This window comes from Trichechus manatus, unplaced genomic scaffold, assembly GCF_000243295.1.
Source record: "Trichechus manatus latirostris isolate Lorelei unplaced genomic scaffold, TriManLat1.0 scaffold00035, whole genome shotgun sequence".
Classification (NCBI taxonomy): domain Eukaryota; kingdom Metazoa; phylum Chordata; class Mammalia; order Sirenia; family Trichechidae; genus Trichechus; species Trichechus manatus.
In genome coordinates, this window is record NW_004443971.1 from 7433488 (window position 1) to 7452062 (window position 18575).

General features: G+C 40.9%; 1 protein-coding gene across 1 annotated transcript in view; it reads right to left on the reverse strand.

Moving 5' to 3' along the window:
• Positions 1-18575, reverse strand: part of CR2 (complement C3d receptor 2) — a 175896-nt gene that overhangs the window by 151597 nt on the left and 5724 nt on the right. The window contains exons 2-13 of the mRNA XM_023730256.1: positions 9379-9768; positions 7456-7644; positions 7271-7370; positions 6967-7049; positions 6043-6450; positions 5246-5422; positions 5075-5165; positions 4703-4779; positions 3201-3786; positions 2467-2928; positions 2074-2153; positions 1202-1594 (exon numbers count right to left, since the gene is read on the reverse strand). Coding sequence (XP_023586024.1) covers positions 1202-1594; positions 2074-2153; positions 2467-2928; positions 3201-3786; positions 4703-4779; positions 5075-5165; positions 5246-5422; positions 6043-6450; positions 6967-7049; positions 7271-7370; positions 7456-7644; positions 9379-9768 — 3036 coding nt within the window. The remainder of the gene's footprint in view (positions 1-1201; positions 1595-2073; positions 2154-2466; positions 2929-3200; positions 3787-4702; positions 4780-5074; positions 5166-5245; positions 5423-6042; positions 6451-6966; positions 7050-7270; positions 7371-7455; positions 7645-9378; positions 9769-18575) is intronic.

The following is an 18575-nucleotide window of genomic DNA, read 5'->3' on the forward strand; positions in this document are numbered from 1 at the left end:
GTCGTTAGAAGCTTCCTAGACACATCCAAACACTCTGAGGGACCGAGTTACTGGGGCTGAGGGCTGGAGACCATGGTCTTGGGAGATATCTAGGTCAAGTGGCATAACATAGTTCATAAAGAAAATGTTCTACATCCTACTTTGGTGAGTAGCGTCTGGGGTCTTAAAAGCTTAGGAACAGCCATCTAAGATACATCTATTGGTCCCAAAGAAGAATGAAGAAAACCAAAGACACAAAATATTAATCCAAAGGACTAATGGACCACATGAACCATGGCTTCCACCAGCCTGAGCCCAGAAGAACTAGATGGTGCCCGGCAATCACCACCAACCTCTCTGACAGATCATAGTAGAGGGCCTGGGATAGAGTGAGAGAAAAATGTAGAACAAAATTCAAATTCACAAAAAATGACCAGACTTAACTGATGTGACGGAAACTGGAGGAACCCCCAAGACTATGGCACCCAGACACATTACTAACTCAGAACTGAAGCCACTCCTGAAGTCCACCTTTCAGCTAAAGATTAGACAGGCCTATAAAACAATAACACATGTGAGGAATGTGCTTCTTAGTTCAACCAAGTATATGAGACAAAAGGGGCAACTCCTGCCCAAAAGCAAAGACAAGAAGGCAGGACAGGACAGGAAAACTGGGCAAATGGACACAGGGAACCGGGGGTGGAAGGGGGAGAGTGCTGACACATTGCAAGGATTGCAACCACTGGCACAAAACAGTTTAAGTTTTTGAATGAGAAACTAATTTGTGCTGTAAACTTTCACCTGAAGCACAATAAAATTAAAAAAAAAAAAAAAGACAATTCAATAGGTTTGAATTATTCGGTACACCCAAAGTTCTCCTTCTGGCTAGTATCAAATTATCAAGCATTATCACTGCCCAAAATTTGCAAAAAGAGAGGTATGTGAATTTTTATTTTAACTCCATTAAAAAAATAAGTTTTGTGAACTCCATCCATTTGGAAGTTAACCATTGTTCTTTCATGTACTTTAGCTCAACACACTTAGAAAGGAAAGGGAAAAAAAATCAGGTAAGTGAGAAGATAAGAAAAAGCAGATATTTTATAAAACACTATAATTGCTTCAGCTTCTAGATGCTTTTCTTTAGGCAGAATGGCAAGTGAAGATTCATTTTTTTCCATTATTCTGTGCAATATCCCATAATTTATCCCTTATAATATCTTACCTTTTTTGATACAAGTTGGTACACCTGGAACCCATGTGTTATTGGTATGACACCTAATCAAGTGACTGCCGTTCATGATGAAGCCAGTATTGCAGGCAACATATACTGTGTCATTGTGGGAGTATGAAGAAAGAGTTTTATTTAGCTTGTATCCATGTTTGACTTCCGGGCTAGGGCAGTGAGTCACAGGACGAGACTGGAAGCACGTTGGGGGAGGTCCATTCCAAACTCCATGTCCTTCAGCATCACTCAGGCACCGTATAGTTTTCTCTCCCAGAAGATCGAATCCTTGGCCACATTCATAAGAAACTTCATTTCCATATAAAAAGTGTTTTGTTGTCATGCCTGTAAGCCTCCCATTTTCAATTATTGGTGGAGGTGGACAGTGAATAACTGCAGAAGGGATTTAGAGAATTCCACTTCAGGTAGTACATCAAAGTGGACAGTCTTCATTTAGGTACAAATGAGACTTATGCTACTAATCATGTAACTAGAAGATTATTTGAAATTTGGATCCTGGATTATGCATTTTTCAAAGAGCATTATTAAATTTTCTGATTATATGAGTAATACATACTAATTCCAGAAAAATTCAGAAAACACAGTAAAGTATTGAGAAAGAATATAACTGTTCCCATGACTAGAAATATGGGTTATATATATTTTTCATCTTTAGCAAAATTGGCAGGGATATGGAGCCTACTTAGCTCTTTGTTTCCCAACGTCAGTCTGACAACACACTCTGAAAGATTTTCCTCATCCTAGTCACATCGAGGGAGAACACACAGACTGTTGTAGTTTCAGGCTGGTTCTTTAGTGACCTGACCTCATCTAACCTCCTACTACTGTCAGTTGTTGTTTTTCTAACTTACCTTTACAAAGTGGAATCTTTCGGAACCAAACACCATCAGCATCCTGACACTTCTGATAGGAAAATCTACTCACTTGGTACCTAAGAGACAGATGATAATACTAATATCACATCTCTGCAACCCAGCCCCATCAAACCCAACTACAGAGGCCCCTCTTCGTAAGAACTTTGGCGGAAAGGAGTTAAACTCTTGACCTTCCAAGAAGTAGCAAGAGTCACTCACAGTAAAGCCATTTCCATGTAAAGAAGGCATCAAAGATGCAAATTAGGCCTAGAACCTCACATTCTCTGTGAGTGTGACAGAGTGTGACAGTCACCAGGACAAGCTGAGAGTACAGTTAATGCACAGAACAAGGTAGAGGCCCTTTCTTAGAAGGGATAGCCTCATACTCACCCAACCTGGCAGGACATATTGAATGTTACCACACGTGTGCCAGATGGAATCTCTTGCATATCTTTCACAGGCTTACATGATCCTTCTAGAGGAGCAAAGTTGGAATTACTTATAGAGATCTCATTATCAAAGAGAAAAATAATCCTGGAACTGAAAGTACCTTCACACCGTGGGGAAGGACTCCACATTCCTGAAGGCATGCAGTGAATGGTTTTGTTTCCCACAAGCAAGTAGCCAGAGTCACAGGTGTAGTCAACAGTTGTCCCAGAGGCAAAGCGGACCCTATCCCCACCTGTGTGCTGACCATGGTGGATTTCAGAAGGTGGCTGGCAGTCTGAAGAGAAAACTCCCCACATAAATACCAACAAAATGGAATTTATACTAAAGAACATTAAGTATACAACATTCGACAACAGTCTGAAATGTCCAAGCCAAAGACCACGAAGCTCTAATTTATCACTGAATTCTTCTCACTCTTGAAGGAACTAGAAGTCCCTGAGTGATGCAACAGTTAACGAGCTGGGTTGCTAACCAAAAGGTTGGTTTGAGTCTACTTAGAGGTGTCTTGGAAGAAAAGCCTGGCAATCTATTCTGAAAAATCAGTCATTGAAAACCCTATGGAGAATAGTTCTACTCTGACGTGCAAGAGGTCACCATGAGTCAGAGTCAATTTGACAGCAATTGGTTACTGGTTTTAGGAAACTTTAAAAAGTCCTGTCAATATCTACCCTGACTATATCCCAGATCCACAGGGGCGTTTGCACAAAAAACATCCACAGCTCACATACAACATTCTATTAGAGAATGGATGGAATGGGAAAGTAGTCTCACCTTTTTCTGTGATTCTAGAAAACAAACAATACAGTTCTATAAATACACAGATTACTTCTTTTTTGTCCATTGGGTTCTTACCTTTCTCACAAACTGGTATTTCAGGATCCCAGGTGTTATTGGCTTTGCAACGAATCTGACTGCTGCCCTTCAAAGTAAATCCATCATGACACTTGAATGTCACACTGTCATTGTAGAAATATGGGGCTTCCTTGCCAGATATCTTATTCCCATTTGCAATGTAGGCATGTGAGCATTGAACATGGGGGATGGAAAGTTCACAGACAGGAGCAGGGCCACTCCAGCTGCCTGTCTCTCGCTCATTGCTTATACAGCGGATGGTGTTCTTCCCAATGAGGTTGAATTTCACTCCTCTCTCTGGCCCTGGGTTACATGTGTAAGTGACTGTAGTTCCATGTGGAACGTCCTCTGAGGAACTCCATGAGTGTATCCCATTGTAGATAACAGGAGGTGGTGGGCATGTGATTTCTGGAGAGATGAAAGGTTACTATAGAACTCTGCCCCGGGATTAGACACCAAAGAAAAGAAGTGAAGCTGGTAATGAACCTGTTGTTGATGATGTGATTTATATCAAATCTCATTATACATGTACAATTCAATTTAGACAGATTTCACAGGACAGGTTTTGTCATGGGAATCTTTGTTCAAAGTGAACAGGTTGGTCAGTAATGTTGTGAGGCAGTAAGGAGAGGAGTAAATTATTAATTAAAAGATTTTAAAAAATAAATAATAGAATAAAAGGCATGGGGAAATAGGATTAAGCCTTTTGAGTACCATCTTTGTGTTGAGGTCATGCAATAGTTTATATGGTTATCCAAGGATATTTATTATTGATTGAGCACCTACTTTGTGGAAGCCAGTTTTCTAAACTAGAAGGTAGGAATAAAACAAACAAATGCATTGCCATAGGGATAGCACTATTTAATTCTAATAACTTGCAGTTTATAGTCTTATGCTAATTTTACAGATGAGAGACTGGAGTTTCAGAGAAGCTATGTAAATTGCCCAAGATCATACAGCTATTTAATAGTACAAACAGAATCTGAGTTCAGATCTAACACCCATGGCTCTATTTTCTCCATTAAAATGGTACCCACAGTTTAGAACAGTGGCTCATATACTCACTGCCCTCCGTATTCTTATAGTCCTAAATCACAAAAGAGAATCATTAACTGAGTCTATTTAATTTAACTGATTGATGTTGTTTGATAGAAAGAGGTGACAACAGAAAGACATAGGAAAGCCGTTCAACTGTAACTGTTGACAGAGTTAATACAATAGAATCGGGTATTTTTAGTCCCATAAAATGGCCTGAGACAGAAATCTCCCAGGAAATGCATAGCTCTCTCATTATTTCAATTCTTCTCTTATTCTTGATACTCACCTTTACAAAGGCGAATCTCTAGAAACCAAAGAACTGTGCCTTGACACAGCTGATAAACACTCTCACCCAACCGGTACCTAGGGACAAAGAGGCTTGTAATTTTCCCAGCTGGGGACCACTCAGCTAAGCAACAGCTGTTGGCTCAAAAGCACACTCACCACTTTCAGGACAAGAAGCAACAGGAACAAAAACATAGCCAGCGACCGCACCACCCATCCACTGCACAGGCATAGCTTCTATGCACAGAAAAGTAGAGCGACTGACAGTCCACGGACATGTGACGGGGAGGGGCTTTGAGGTATGTTCTTACACAGAGTGCACAGTGGGCACTGAGAAGCAGACCTGCTTCAGGCTGAGACAGTTGTCACTCACCCTTCATCACAGGAAGAGTTAGCATCTTGTCGAATAAAATGATCCTGGGGTTTTTTAAAGAGTTCTGTTCCTATAGGTTCACACTCTGCCGCTAAGAAGAGAGACCAGGATGAGAAATCAACTCAAGGTAACTGCACCAGCAACAAAACATCCACATACGAAGCCTGGCACCTTTGCACTGTGGGGCTCCAGGTGTCCACACACCCTCCGAGGTACAGTGTATGTATTCTTCTCCCACCAACACGTAGCCGGGGTCACAGCCGTACTGTATGGATGTTCCAGGGTCAAAGTGTGACACGTGTCCACCTTTGATTTGCCCATTGAGGATTTTAGGAGGGGCCTGGCACTCTGAAGAAAACAAAACCAAAACAAAAGTCTGGTGTTAACAGCAACAGAAAGAAAACAGAGGCAAAGAACTTGACATTAATGCTACCATCCCACTCTGGAGGCAATGGGCGGTACGGAAACTATCTTACAGCCCAGTTGTGGGTGATTTTAGATGAGTGTTTCTCAGTCGTTTTCTCTTTTCGGCACTTAGGTTGCTTCAGATTTTATTCAGTTCCCACTCCATGCTGTAACTTCTTTCCTTTCTTAAGGAATCATCTTGTAAGCTTTTTATTGGAGATTTGAATATACTGCTGGGATGGGGCTTTGCTGACTTCCCTTAATAGAATTGCTATGGAGCCCTAGTGGCTAAGTGGTTAAGTGTTTGGCTGCTAACCAAAAGGTTAGCAGTTCGAATCCACCAGCTGCTCCTTGGAAACCCTATGGGGCAGTTCTACTCTGTCCTGTAGGGTCACTATGAGTCAGAAATGACTCGATGGCACTGGGTTTGTTTGTTTGTTATATACAGATATTTCATATAAGCAAAGGGAATAAAGACTGGAAAAGGCCTTGCTGAAATCCATAACCCCTTCCTCTGTCTTTTCAAATGTATGAGTCAGTAGCACCTATTCTGCAACACTCACCCTTTTCACAGACTGGTACTGATGGTTCCCATGTGCCTTGAGCATTGCATCGGATTTGGCGTCTGCCTTTCATGGTGAAACCAGACGCACAAGCAAACACCACAGTGGCATTATAGGGGTATTCCTCTTTCTGCACGAATAATGTATATCTGTTTAGGACTTGAGGGTGTGTGCACTGAACAGCAAAAGTAGAAAGTTCACAGCGTGGGCTAGGGCCACTCCAGATCCCAGTCTTCTGCCTATCACTGGTACAATAGATAGTGTTCTCCCCAATAAGGATGAAGCTCACTCCTTTCTCTGGGTCTGGGTCACAAGTATAAGTGACTGTGCTTCCATATCGAACAGGCCCTGAAGAGCTGCTTGTATGTCTTCCATTGTGAATAGTAGGAGGTGGTGAGCAAAGAATTACTAGAAAAATTACAGGGAGAAATGACAAGGTCATGTCATAGGTGTACAGCAAACAAAGAAAGCCTCAGATGCTGCTTGGTACCACTCATATGTGAGTTTCAAGGACAGTGATATTTAATGACTCAATCAAGGTAGATAAAGCAATACAACTTAAAAGGTATGGTTTTTAAACCTAACTCCTGAGTACATCCACTCTTCCGATCCTTAGATTTCTTTTACCAAATATATGACCTCCTTAATGTGCATGGCCTGGTTGCATACTTAGCAAGTCTGCAGCGCTTTCAAGAAGGAAAGGCTAGCAACCGTGTTTTAGCTGAGTAAGTGGAGAATAGATAGGTAATCAAAGTATTCCTTAGTAAAGACAGTATCCCTTAAAGAGCTTTAAGAGAGAGGCCTTTGCTCCACAAAAGCCTGTGCAGTAACGACTGAACCAAAAGCTTTTAATTAAGCTGAGGATGTAGTGTCCTGTTGAACCTCTGATCAAGGAACTAGTTGCAAACCAGTTGCCTTGCCGACCTTCGCATACTGGCGTCTTGGTCCACACAGCGCGCTGCCCAGCAATTACACACTGGCTAGAAGGCTGGCCTCGTAGTCGATACCTGGAGACAGAGGGTTGTCACTCAGAGCACTGCAGAACAGCAGCCTCTACTTCGAATCCAAGATTCACCATGTGCGCCTATTCCTTGTATCAGCATTTTCTCTCACACCCTCACCCAGGCTGCCCAGACATCCTCACAGAGGAGCCTTCTGTAGGCTTCACAGTTCATGCTATGCACACAGGCCAACGGAATGAAATGTCATAGGCCCAGCTGACACTCACCCTTCGTTACAGGAATAGTTCGCAGTTACACCAACCCGGAGACTTGGTGGCTGCTGTACCTGCCCATTGGGAAATCGTCCTGGAGATTCACACTGTGCCTCTAAGGAAACAAGCCAAAGATGAGCAAAGCATGGTGACTAGCAGAACAGCCCACATTCTGAAAACGGATTATAAATTCAGGGCACCTTTACATGTGGGACTGGTAGCACTCCAGGCTCCTGAAGACAAACAGATGATGGTCTTCTTTCCATGAAGTAAGTAGCCACGATCACAGCTGTAAGTCACAGACAATCCTGGCACAAGGGAGCTTCCGTTCTCCCCCGTGTGATGACCATTGGGGATGCTGGGAAGTGATGGACACTCCAAGGGGAAATCTTTACACAGAAACAAAGCCATCAGGTGATACATCCATCATAACCTAGATCCTGACTTAGTATCCAGATCCAAATAGTGACAGGGAATCTATAGTAACCATGGTCATTAAGTTTCAACTCAGCCTTTTAAAGATCAACAACCAGTTGTGGTTTAATTGCATCCATTTCATACCATGAATAGTATACTATTTTTCATTTTTACTTACACTTTATGAATTACATTTGCCTTGTGAAAATATTTAGTTACTAAAAAAGTCCATTTCCACCCACATTCTCACCCTATCCATAAGTCTCCTCTCTGCTCCAAAAGCACCATGTTCTCATCTGAGGGGTTATCCTGCCAGTCATTAGTAACATAGTTTAGTGGGATCCTGTATGTGTAATACACATACAATATGTATATATGTGTATATATATGTATATACCTAATACATCTTATTCTATGCCTTACTTCCTTTTCTTAATAATCTATGAGATCTTTCTATGTCAACACATGTATATCTACCTAAATCGATATAAAGGCTCCATTGTTTTCTAGAGTATGTACTTTCCATTTTGTGACTATCTTAAGAAGACCTTTCCTACCTCCACAATTTTATATATGTATAACATATGAATATATAATCAAAATTTTTTAATAATTTAAGTTTTTTAAGCACTTCAATCCGTTAAGAATTTATCAATATTGTTCTGTATCAAGAAAATATCTAATGTCGATGACAAAATTTTTGTCAACGATGGCCCATCCCTGTCATTGATAATTGAAATTCAGATTTAGATTCAGCAGCAACATACACCACACTGACCGAGAAGGAAATGAAGAATTTATGGTAGTCCAGATTTGATTTTCCAAGTCATTTGATGAGAAATGTTGTTGCTCAGGCAAAGCCTTGAGAAAACAATGGATCACTTTAGAAACTGGTCACAGAGACTACAGCTAACAGGCACATCATCTTTGCCAGACTGTATTAACAGCTATTTATACACGAGCTGTAAATTCATTGAGTGTATTTTTGCTATTAGATCCCACATGTCTTCTCATTCTAAGAGTAACCCAGATATACAATTTCAAACCACCCAACTACCACAGCCCCAGCCACTCCCCCATCCTTGGAAGACTTGTTTTTCCAATCATTGTTATTGTTAGCTGCTGTTGAGTTGGCCCTGATTCATGGTGATTCCATACACAGGGGAACAGAACACTGCCAGGTCCTGCACTATCCCCATGATCGGTTGGGGATGGACAGTGTTCCACTGTGATTTAGAGGGTTTTTACCGGCTGATTTTCAGAAGCAGATCACTAGGCCTTTCTTCCTAATCCATCTTAGTGAGAAAGCTCTGCTAAAGCTGTTTGGCATTATAGCTACATGCAAGTCACCACCGACAGACAAGTGGTAGCTGTGCATGAGGTGCATTGGCTGGGAATTGAACTCGGGTCTTCCTCATGGAGGGCGAGGATTTTACCATTGAAGCACCAATGCCTCATATTCAATCATCAGGTATGTTGAATTACATTCTCCCATTATACTATAAATTTCTTTGCTCAATTGATGTTTGTTGAATGAATATTTATATTCCTCTATGACTAAGAGAAAACAGGAAACCATAATTTTTACCCTTTCCCTCACTTCCTCCCCTTATACATCCACAGTTTTTCCTTCAGAATAATACAAAATTTGGGCTGCACAGATGCGAAGCCCCGACATCCCAGCTCAGTTTTATTCTTGTACTCACCACTCTCACAGGTTGGCAGTGGTGTGGGTCCCCACGTTCCATTTCCTTGGCACCAAACAGACTTGTTTCCTTTCATGGTAAAGTTGGTATTGCAGGTAAATGTCACAGAATCACCATGTCTGTATGGTGGTCTGGATTGTTTATTTCTGTATCCGCCTGGTACTTCTGGCTCAGAGCAAATGGAATGTTTATTGTAATATTCACATCTAGGAGCAGCTTTATCCCAGACTGCAGTCACGTGGTCTTTACGAATACAATAAACATTTTTTTCTCCAATGAGGCGGAAGTTAGGCAAGCAACTGTACCTTATCACATTGCCAACACTAACAGGGCCAGAAAAATAAAATCTTCTAGCATTTTCTACCACAGGAGGAGGGTCACAAGAAATCCCTGAAAAGAAGAAAAGGAACTATGTGGGCATATTGGTCATGACACCGGAGTAAAAAGGTTTAGTGTAAACCACCACCACCACCACCACCACCACAAAAAGAGTCAATTTTAGGTAAAAGATGCAAAATATAGGTCATGTTCTTTCTCCAGAAACAGATTTAAAAATCTGTATAATTTCTTCCCTACTCATTGTTCCCTCTTAGTCCCAAGCTCCTCGTTTCCTACTTCTTGTTTATTCCTCAGAAAACAAATCAATGTAAAACTATAAGTAGCATCTTAACCAAACAATCACAATGAAACAGAATTTAGAGCAGTTCTGACTCAAATCAATTTTAATAATGAAACAAAAGGTAAACTTAGCACATGGAAAGTATATGCTAATGACATGTTAATGACATGCTAATGGCATGCAAGGCCATACTATGAACTAATGAAATCCCAGTTTAGAAAACCAAACCAGTCTCCATCTGTCAATTCCAACTCATAGTGACCCTGTAGGACACAGTAGAACTGCCCCATGGGATTTTCAAGGCTGTAATCTTTATGGAAGCAGACCGCCAAGTCTTCCTCCTGCAGAGCAGCTTGTGGGTTCGAACTGCCAACCTTTTGATTAGCAGCTGAGCGCTAACCTGGCTCCAAATCCCACCTGTCGTTCAATAGCTGTGTGACCTTAGGCATGTCTTAACCCTCTCCAACCCTCAGTTTCCCAGCCAGTAGGATAATTCAAGCTACTTCAAAAGGTGGTGGTGAGAACCCTGTGAGATGAAAATGCAAGTTGAAAGGGCCAGTATGGTACCCATAACATAGTCGTTATTCAGTGCCTGATTCAGACACCCACCTGGGGCTACAGGCAGTGTGACCACATCCTGTCCTGCTACTAAAGATACTGTGGCCTTATTATAGGTCCCTTTTCCTCCCTTCATGCTGGACCCGTTGGAAAAAGCCACAGGAAGTAGTTTTGCACAATGACCTCATATCCTTTATTTACTTGTCCTAATGGGCATGAGTGATATCCATTTCTTATAGGTATATTCACACCTTTCCTGAGTGAGTTTCAGAATAAAGAGAAAACTGCCAACCTCTGGAACTTCTAGTTAATTTCCATTTGACACCAAGATGATCTCTGCAGCATAAGAACTGGCATAAGAAGACAGCCAAACCGTTTTAGCACGTGAGTGGTATACTCAGTTTTACTAGGGGTGAATTTAGAGAGCTTTTAGCTCTAGGTATAGAGAACACTCAATAAAATGCTTAATCAATTCAATAAATATAGCTAACATTTTTAGTCTGCATTCTAGAACATGTGGAACATACATGCTAGAATCCAAATCACAAACATGGACAAGATGTTAGAATCGATAAATTCATGGCAGCACACCAAAAATCATAGGGCAAGATCCATACTTGATTATTTTTGTTTTCTACTCATGTTCATAGACAGGAAACATTATTCCAGAGTACTGTCATACCTTCTGGGACATACTGATAGGAGATTTGCCATTTAACCAGAACCTTCAACAATATGGGGTACAAATCGTCACCAGAACAAACCAATTCTCAGCTGCATGGAATTAGTCACTTCTCTTAAGTATATGGTATTAATGGCCTCTAACTTTTAAGCATTTCTAACTTGAGGAAAAGTCCAAGGTTGTTTGTGATTCAGCTCAACTAGGTGGTGACTTCAGATCAGGTAAAAACAGAGGAAAAAATCCTCACAATCATATTAATTTTTTAATTCTCCCTCTCCTCTTTGGCATCCAAATATCAAGATTCTTTTGACTATTTAGAAGAAAAAAAATCTCAGTTCCTAGTGAAGAACACCTCAAGTTCTCCAAGCTCACCCTGAAGAGCTCCTCTCACTGAACCCCTCAATCTTCTACTCATTCTCTATGATAGGAGCCTTCTGAACAAAAACTGTATTTCTTCAAGTCATGAAAGGACAATTCCTAGCTTCGCTGGCAAAGCAAAATACTTGGAGAAATATTTGGAGAAAACCAACAGGCTTTGGTTAATGACAGAATACCTAATCATAAAAGATAAAAGGAGAGAAAAAATTCAGAGAAAAAAAATTTTAAATTTTCTTTAGAAACCACAGTGATTAGCTATGGGATCGAGGTCTCAGTTCAGACCTCATCACAAACAAAGGAAACCTCTGCCCAAAGCTGGAGACTAGATGGAGGTACCACACGACCATTGAGAAGCTGGTTAGGAATGGCATCACATGATTTCACTAGGAGAAAAGAGACAAGGCTGGCATATGAAGAGTCAGGAAACACTTCAGTTTCCTTAAGATGAAGTAGAGCTTTAGGCACCTTCACATCTGGGAGCTGCATGGCTCCAGATTCCCAAGGACATACACTGCACTGGGTTAGTTCCATTGAGAGTGTAGCCAGGCTCACAGCTGTAGGATACTTTCTGTCCAATGGGAAAGAACTCCTTAACCCTTTTTTTTATAACTACCATGATAGATATGTGGAGGTGCTAGACATCCTGAGAAAAGAACAGGACCAGAAGACCTTTTATTCTTGAAAGAAGAACTTTCTTCTCTAAAACGTAAACCAGCATGGGGTTTGTAGTGATAGGATGGAGGTGGACACACCTAAGTATAAGGCAGAGGCTCCTTTGGTTGGGGTGGAGTGGGGATAGTATGGATTACTTTTTTAGACATGATGAACCATATAACCATCTGCTTTCCCTACTCTGATCTATCCCAGGAAACATAATACCCACTCATTTTCCCATTTAACTAAAAGGGCCTCAGATAGCCTCTCACCAATATTATAGCCAAAGGAACCAAACTTTTGTCATATATTTTGACTACCAATATCATTCTTCCTGCTCCCAAAACAAGGTTGATGAGGTTTGTAGGCTTTGAGGAAGGACTTCCAATGTTGCTATGTTTCTAGTAAGTCAGCCATTTCTCAATAAGAGTAGTAGGGAAAGGGATAACAGAGGGTAGAGAGCCAACCTAAATACTAGCAGCCCTGGGTGGGCTGCTCCAGATGCCAACTTGATTGTCTTTGCTCGTACGATATATTGACTTCTCACCCATGAGGTGCAACAGCTTTTTCCCATTCTGTCCAACATGGCAGTGATAAGTCACCACTATGCCATTGTGAAAGCCCTCTCTATTGCTGCTGTGAAAGTCCGCATTGGAGATGGCTAGGGGTGGTTCACAAGGAATAGCTTTTTTTGGGAATGTGTGGGAAAAGAGAGAAAAGATGACATTTAAATGTTATATTTTCTGGAAATATTGTCTTAATTCTCACAAACCAAGCTTCACCTCCATCTACAATTTACCCATACTGTTGAAATTCTGTATTGTGATCTCCAATATGGGCCTAAGTAGGAAGTAGCAATGTCAGAAGATACATGGAGCTGGCCTGATGAAAACTCAAAAAGCTATGAGCTAGTCACCAGTCCCCATCCCCAGGGTACAGGTACACTTTTATGGGAGGTATCTAGAGTGGCCTACCTTTTGCATGGGATAAAGTTAACAGTGTGTAATCTAATGGTATATTTGATTACAGCATTTATTTGCTGTGAAATAACTTATCATCAAAGAACATTGATCGAAAGAGAGTGTGACAGGATTCGGGAACATATGCAAAGTTAGAAAAATCATAGCTCTGAGACCAGAATTTCCCAAACCATGTGTAACCTTCTTGGATACTCATTTTCATATGTAGATGCCCATCTTCCCTCTGAAAGGGGACAACAGGAATTACATAAGGTGCAATTCATAGGTCATTTTATTCACATTCACAAAGAAGCATGTCCTTTACCTAGGTTACAGTATTGTCTGAGATAATATATGTAGTACATGAATTGCCAATGAGTCAATATCTAAAGACAAAGAGATGAGTGATCATCTCCCAGCTAGACTTACATTTTAGAAAAGCTTAGTTCTTTCCCCAGGGAAAGAATGGCATAGAGTGGAACATCATGTGTGACAGGTAGTTATGATAGATTAAGGTCCATGTAAAAGAGTCAACAAACTAAAGCCAAATGATATTCTTACTAATCAGTAGCCATAGAGCTTTAAAATGGGAAGAAGAGTTGTCCAAACTTCTTTCTCTTCAAGGGTTCCTCTCTAGTGGGTAATCCTAAAGAGATGTGTCTGGGGCAGATTAGAGAGAGCATTCTCTTCTTGCTTATCTATTTTTAAGGATAGGCAGCAATTACTCAGGTCTTTTTTGGAAGACTTAGTTATTAGTTGGAACTACTGTTATAATACCCAGGTACCTGGAGATGTCTCCTGCCAACTCACCCTTCATTACCAGAATATGTAATTGTTAACCCAACCACCATATCCCTGGTTATAAGCACAGAGCTGTGGAGGAGTTCACTAGGATTCTGACATGACTTACCTGTAAGGGAAAACAAAGCAAAACAGGATTTGGGGCTGGGAATCAGGAATGTTTTTGTGTTTCTTATTAAATCCTAACCTAACTGGACTTGGTGACTAGCATACTTATGTTTATTAGCAGATATTTATGACATTTACAAGATCTCTCCCTTCCTAAGAAATGGTCAACTTCAGAACACCATTTATTTAAATCATATAGACTATATCTCTGAGGATGGATTCAAATTTTATATGTGGGTCAACCGTAATTTATAATCTCCATTTCCCCTTTTCATATTTTGTCAGTGAATGGCATCATCTACCAAGTCTCCTGGGCTAAAAAACTTGTATTTATCATTTATTCTCTGTACCTCTCCTCTGTCTACCCTGCTCTGTATCTAACTGGTCACCAAATTTAGCGACTGGACTCTAGAAATCCACCCAAACCAACAATTTTGCTACTGCTATAATCTCTTACTGGCTCATTGTTGTTAGGTGCTGTCAAATTGGTTCTGACTCATAGAGATCCTATGTACAACAGAACGAAACACTGCCCGGTCCTGCGGCATCCTCACAATCATTGCTATGCTTGATCCCATTTTTGCAGCCACTGTGTCAATCCATCTCATTGAGGGTCTTCCTCTTTTTTGGTGGCCCTCTACTTTACCAAGCTTCTCCAGGGACTGATCCCTCCTGATAACGTGTCCAAAGTATGTGAGACGTAGTCTCTGCATCCTTGCTTCTAAAGAGCATTCTGGTTGTACTTCTTCCAAGACAGATTTGTTTGTTCTTTTGGCAGTCCATGGTATATTCAATATTCTTCGTGAACACCACAATTCAAAGGTGTCAATTCTTCTTTGGTATTCCTTATTCATCTTCCAGCTTTCACATGCATATGAGGTGATTGAAAACACCATGGCTTGCGTCAGGCACACCTTAGTCTTCAAGGTGACATCTTTGCTTTTCAATACTTTAGAGAGGTCTTTTGCAGCAGATTTGCCCAATGCAGTGCATCTTTTGACTTCTTGACTGCTGCTTCCATGGCTGTTGATTGTGGATCCAAGTAAAATGAACTCCTTGACAACTTCGCTCTTTTCTCCGTTTATCATGATGTTGCTTATTGGTCCAGTTAAAGGGATTTTTGTTTTCCTTATGCTGGGGTGTAATCCATACTGAAGACTGTGGTCTTTGATCTTCATCAGTAAGTGCTTCAAGTCCTCTTCACTTTTAGCAAGAAAGGTTGTGTCATCTGCATATCGCATGTTATTAGTGAGTCTTCCTCCAATCCTGATGCCCCGTTCTTCTTCATATAGTCCAGCTTCTCAGATTATTTGTTCAGCATACAGATTGAATAAGCATGGTGAAAGGATATGATTCTGACGCACACCGTTACTGACTTTAAACCACACAGTATCCCCTTGTTCTGTTCAAACAACTGCCTCTTGATCTATGTACAGGTTCCTCATGAGCACAATTAAGTGTTCTGGAATTCTCATTCTTCGCAATGTTCTCCATAATTTCTTATGGTCCACACAGTCAAATGTCTTTGCATAGTCAATAAAACACAGGTAAACAACTTTCTGGTATTCTCTGCTTTCGGCCAGGATCCATCTTACATCAGCAGTGATATCCCTGGTTCCACATCCTCTTCTGAATCGTGGTTGAACTTCTGGCAGTTCCCCGTTGATATACTGCTGCAGCCACTTTTGAATGATCTTCACCAAATTTTACTTGTGTGTGATATTAATGATGTTGTTCAATAATTTCCGCATTCGGTTGGATCACCTTTCTTGGGAATAGGCATAAATACAGATCTCTTACAGTCATTTGGCCAGGTAGCTGTCTTCCGAATTTCGTGGCATAGATGAGTGAGCACTTCCAGTGCTGCGTCCATTTGTCCCAGAACATCTTCTATGCTTCTGTACAAATTATCTTTCTTAAGCATAAATGTGATCATGCTACTCCCCAAATTTCAAATCTTAAAGTCGATTTTTTTTTTGTTTATAGGAAAAATGGCTTGGGCTTTCACAGTTGAGTTCCAACCCACTTAATAAACTGCTGTTCTTCATCTTGCACTCTATATGCCATCCACACTGAATTTCTCTATTACCCAAAGACATCATGTTCTCTCATTCCTCTGTGCTTTTGTATATGCTGGAATGCCTAGATTTCCATAATTCTCCTAGATAGCATTATTTGTGCTGCTGTGATATCATAGCACTTTATCTCTATCAATAAGAGAAATTGCATTGTAGTATAGTATTTGTTTATATGTTGTTATTTACAACTAGATTAGGAGTCCCTCAAAGGTACAGACTGTCAGATTAATTTTTATGTTTCTCCCTAACCCAATAATCTAGCCTAGTGTTTTGCACCTAGTAGCTACTCAACAAATATCTTTTTAGAAAATCTAACACCTGTACAACAGAAAGACAAATAATCCACTTAAAAAACAGGCAAAGGAAATGAACAGACATTTCACCAAAGAAGACATTCAAGTGGTTAACAGACTCGTGAGGAAATGCTTGCGATCACTTGCCATTAGAGAAATGCAAATCTAAACCACCATGAGATACCATCTCACCCCAACATTACTGGCACGAATCAAAAAAACAGAAAATAACAAACGTTAGAGAGGCTGCGGGAGATTGTAACTCTTATGCACTGCTGGTGGGAATGCAAAATGGTACAACCATTTTGGAAAATGATATGGCGTTTCCTTAGAAAGCTGGAAATAGGAATACCATATGATCCAGCAATCCCACTCCTATGGAATATCCTAGAGAAATGAGAGCCATCACATGAATAGACATATGTACATCCATGTTCATTGCAGCATTGTTCACAATAGCAAAAAGATGGAAACAACCTAGATGCCCATCAACGGATGAATGGATAAACAAACTATGGTACATACACACAGTAGAGTACTTTGCAATGGTAAAGAATAATGATGAATCTGCAAAGCATCTCACAACATGGATGAATCTGGAGGGCATTATGCTAAGTGAAATAAGTCAATCACAAAAGGACAAATACTGTATGAGACCACTACTATAAAAACTCATGAAAAGGCATACACACACTGTCATGGATTGAATTATGTCCCCCCAAAAAATGTGTGTATCAATTGGGCTGGGCCATGTTACCTGGTATTGTGTGATTTTCCTATATGTTGTAATCCTGCCTCTATGATGTTAATGAGGGAGGATGGGTGGCAGTTGTGTTAGTGAGGCAGGACTCAGTCTACAAGACTGGATTGTGTCCTGAGGCAATCTCTTGAGATATAAAAGAAAGAAGTGAGCGGAGAGACATGGGGACCTCATACCACCAAGAAAGCAGTGCCAGGAGCAGAGTGCATCCTTTGGACCTGGGGTCCCTGCACGGAGAAGCTCCTATTCCAGGGGAACACTGATGAGAAGGCCAACAGAGAGAGAAAGCCTTCCCCTGGAGCTGATGTCCTGAATTTGGACTTTTAGCCTACTTTACTGTGAGGAAATAAACTTCTCTTTGTTAAAGTCATCCACCTGTGGTATTTCTGTTGTAACAGCACAAGATAACTAAGACACACACACACGCACAATTTTTAATTGAATAAGGAAAGAGTGGAATAAAACTAACATTCTTTGTCTACTAGCTTCTAACCTTGCTCTAACACAGTACAGAGACCACAGAACAAAGTCGTGAAGGTTACAGGATAAACAGGGTTGGCCAGCCTATGATGATTCAGCCTCCATGCCCAATGCCTTTAAAAGTAAGAGGAAATAGGGAAAGCCAAGGAGTTTTTTTTTTTTTAAATTGTGCTTTAAGTTAAAGTTTACAATTAAGTTAGTTTCTCATACAAAAATTTACATACACATTGTTATGTGATCCTAGTTGCTCTCCCTATACTGTGACAGCACACTCCTCCTTTCCACCCCAGATTTCCCATGTCCATTCAACAAGCACCTGACCCTCTCTGCCTTCTCATCTCACCTCTGGACAGGAGCTGCCCATTTAGTCTCATATATTTGCTTGAGCTAAGAAGCACACTCTTCACGAGTATCATTTTATGTTCCGTAGTCCAGTCTAATCTTTGTCTGAAGAGTTGTCCTCGGGAATGGTTTTAGTTTTGGGCTAACACAGAGTGCGGGGGCCATGTCTGCTGGTATCCCTCCAGTCTCAGTCAAACCATTAAGTCTGTTCTTTTTACTAGAATTTGAGTTCTGTACCCCACTTTTCTCCTGCTCCATCAGGGACTGTCTGTTGTGTTCCCTTTCAGGGTGGTCATTGGTCGTAGCCAGGCACCATCTAGTTCTTCTGGTCTCAGGCTGATGGAGTCTCAGGTTTATGTGGCCCTTTGTGTCTCTTGGGCTAATTTCCTCGTGTCTTTGGTGTTCTTCATTCTCCTTTGCTTCAGGTGGATTGAGACCAATTGATACATCTTAGATGGCTGCTCACTAGCTTTTAAGACCCCAGA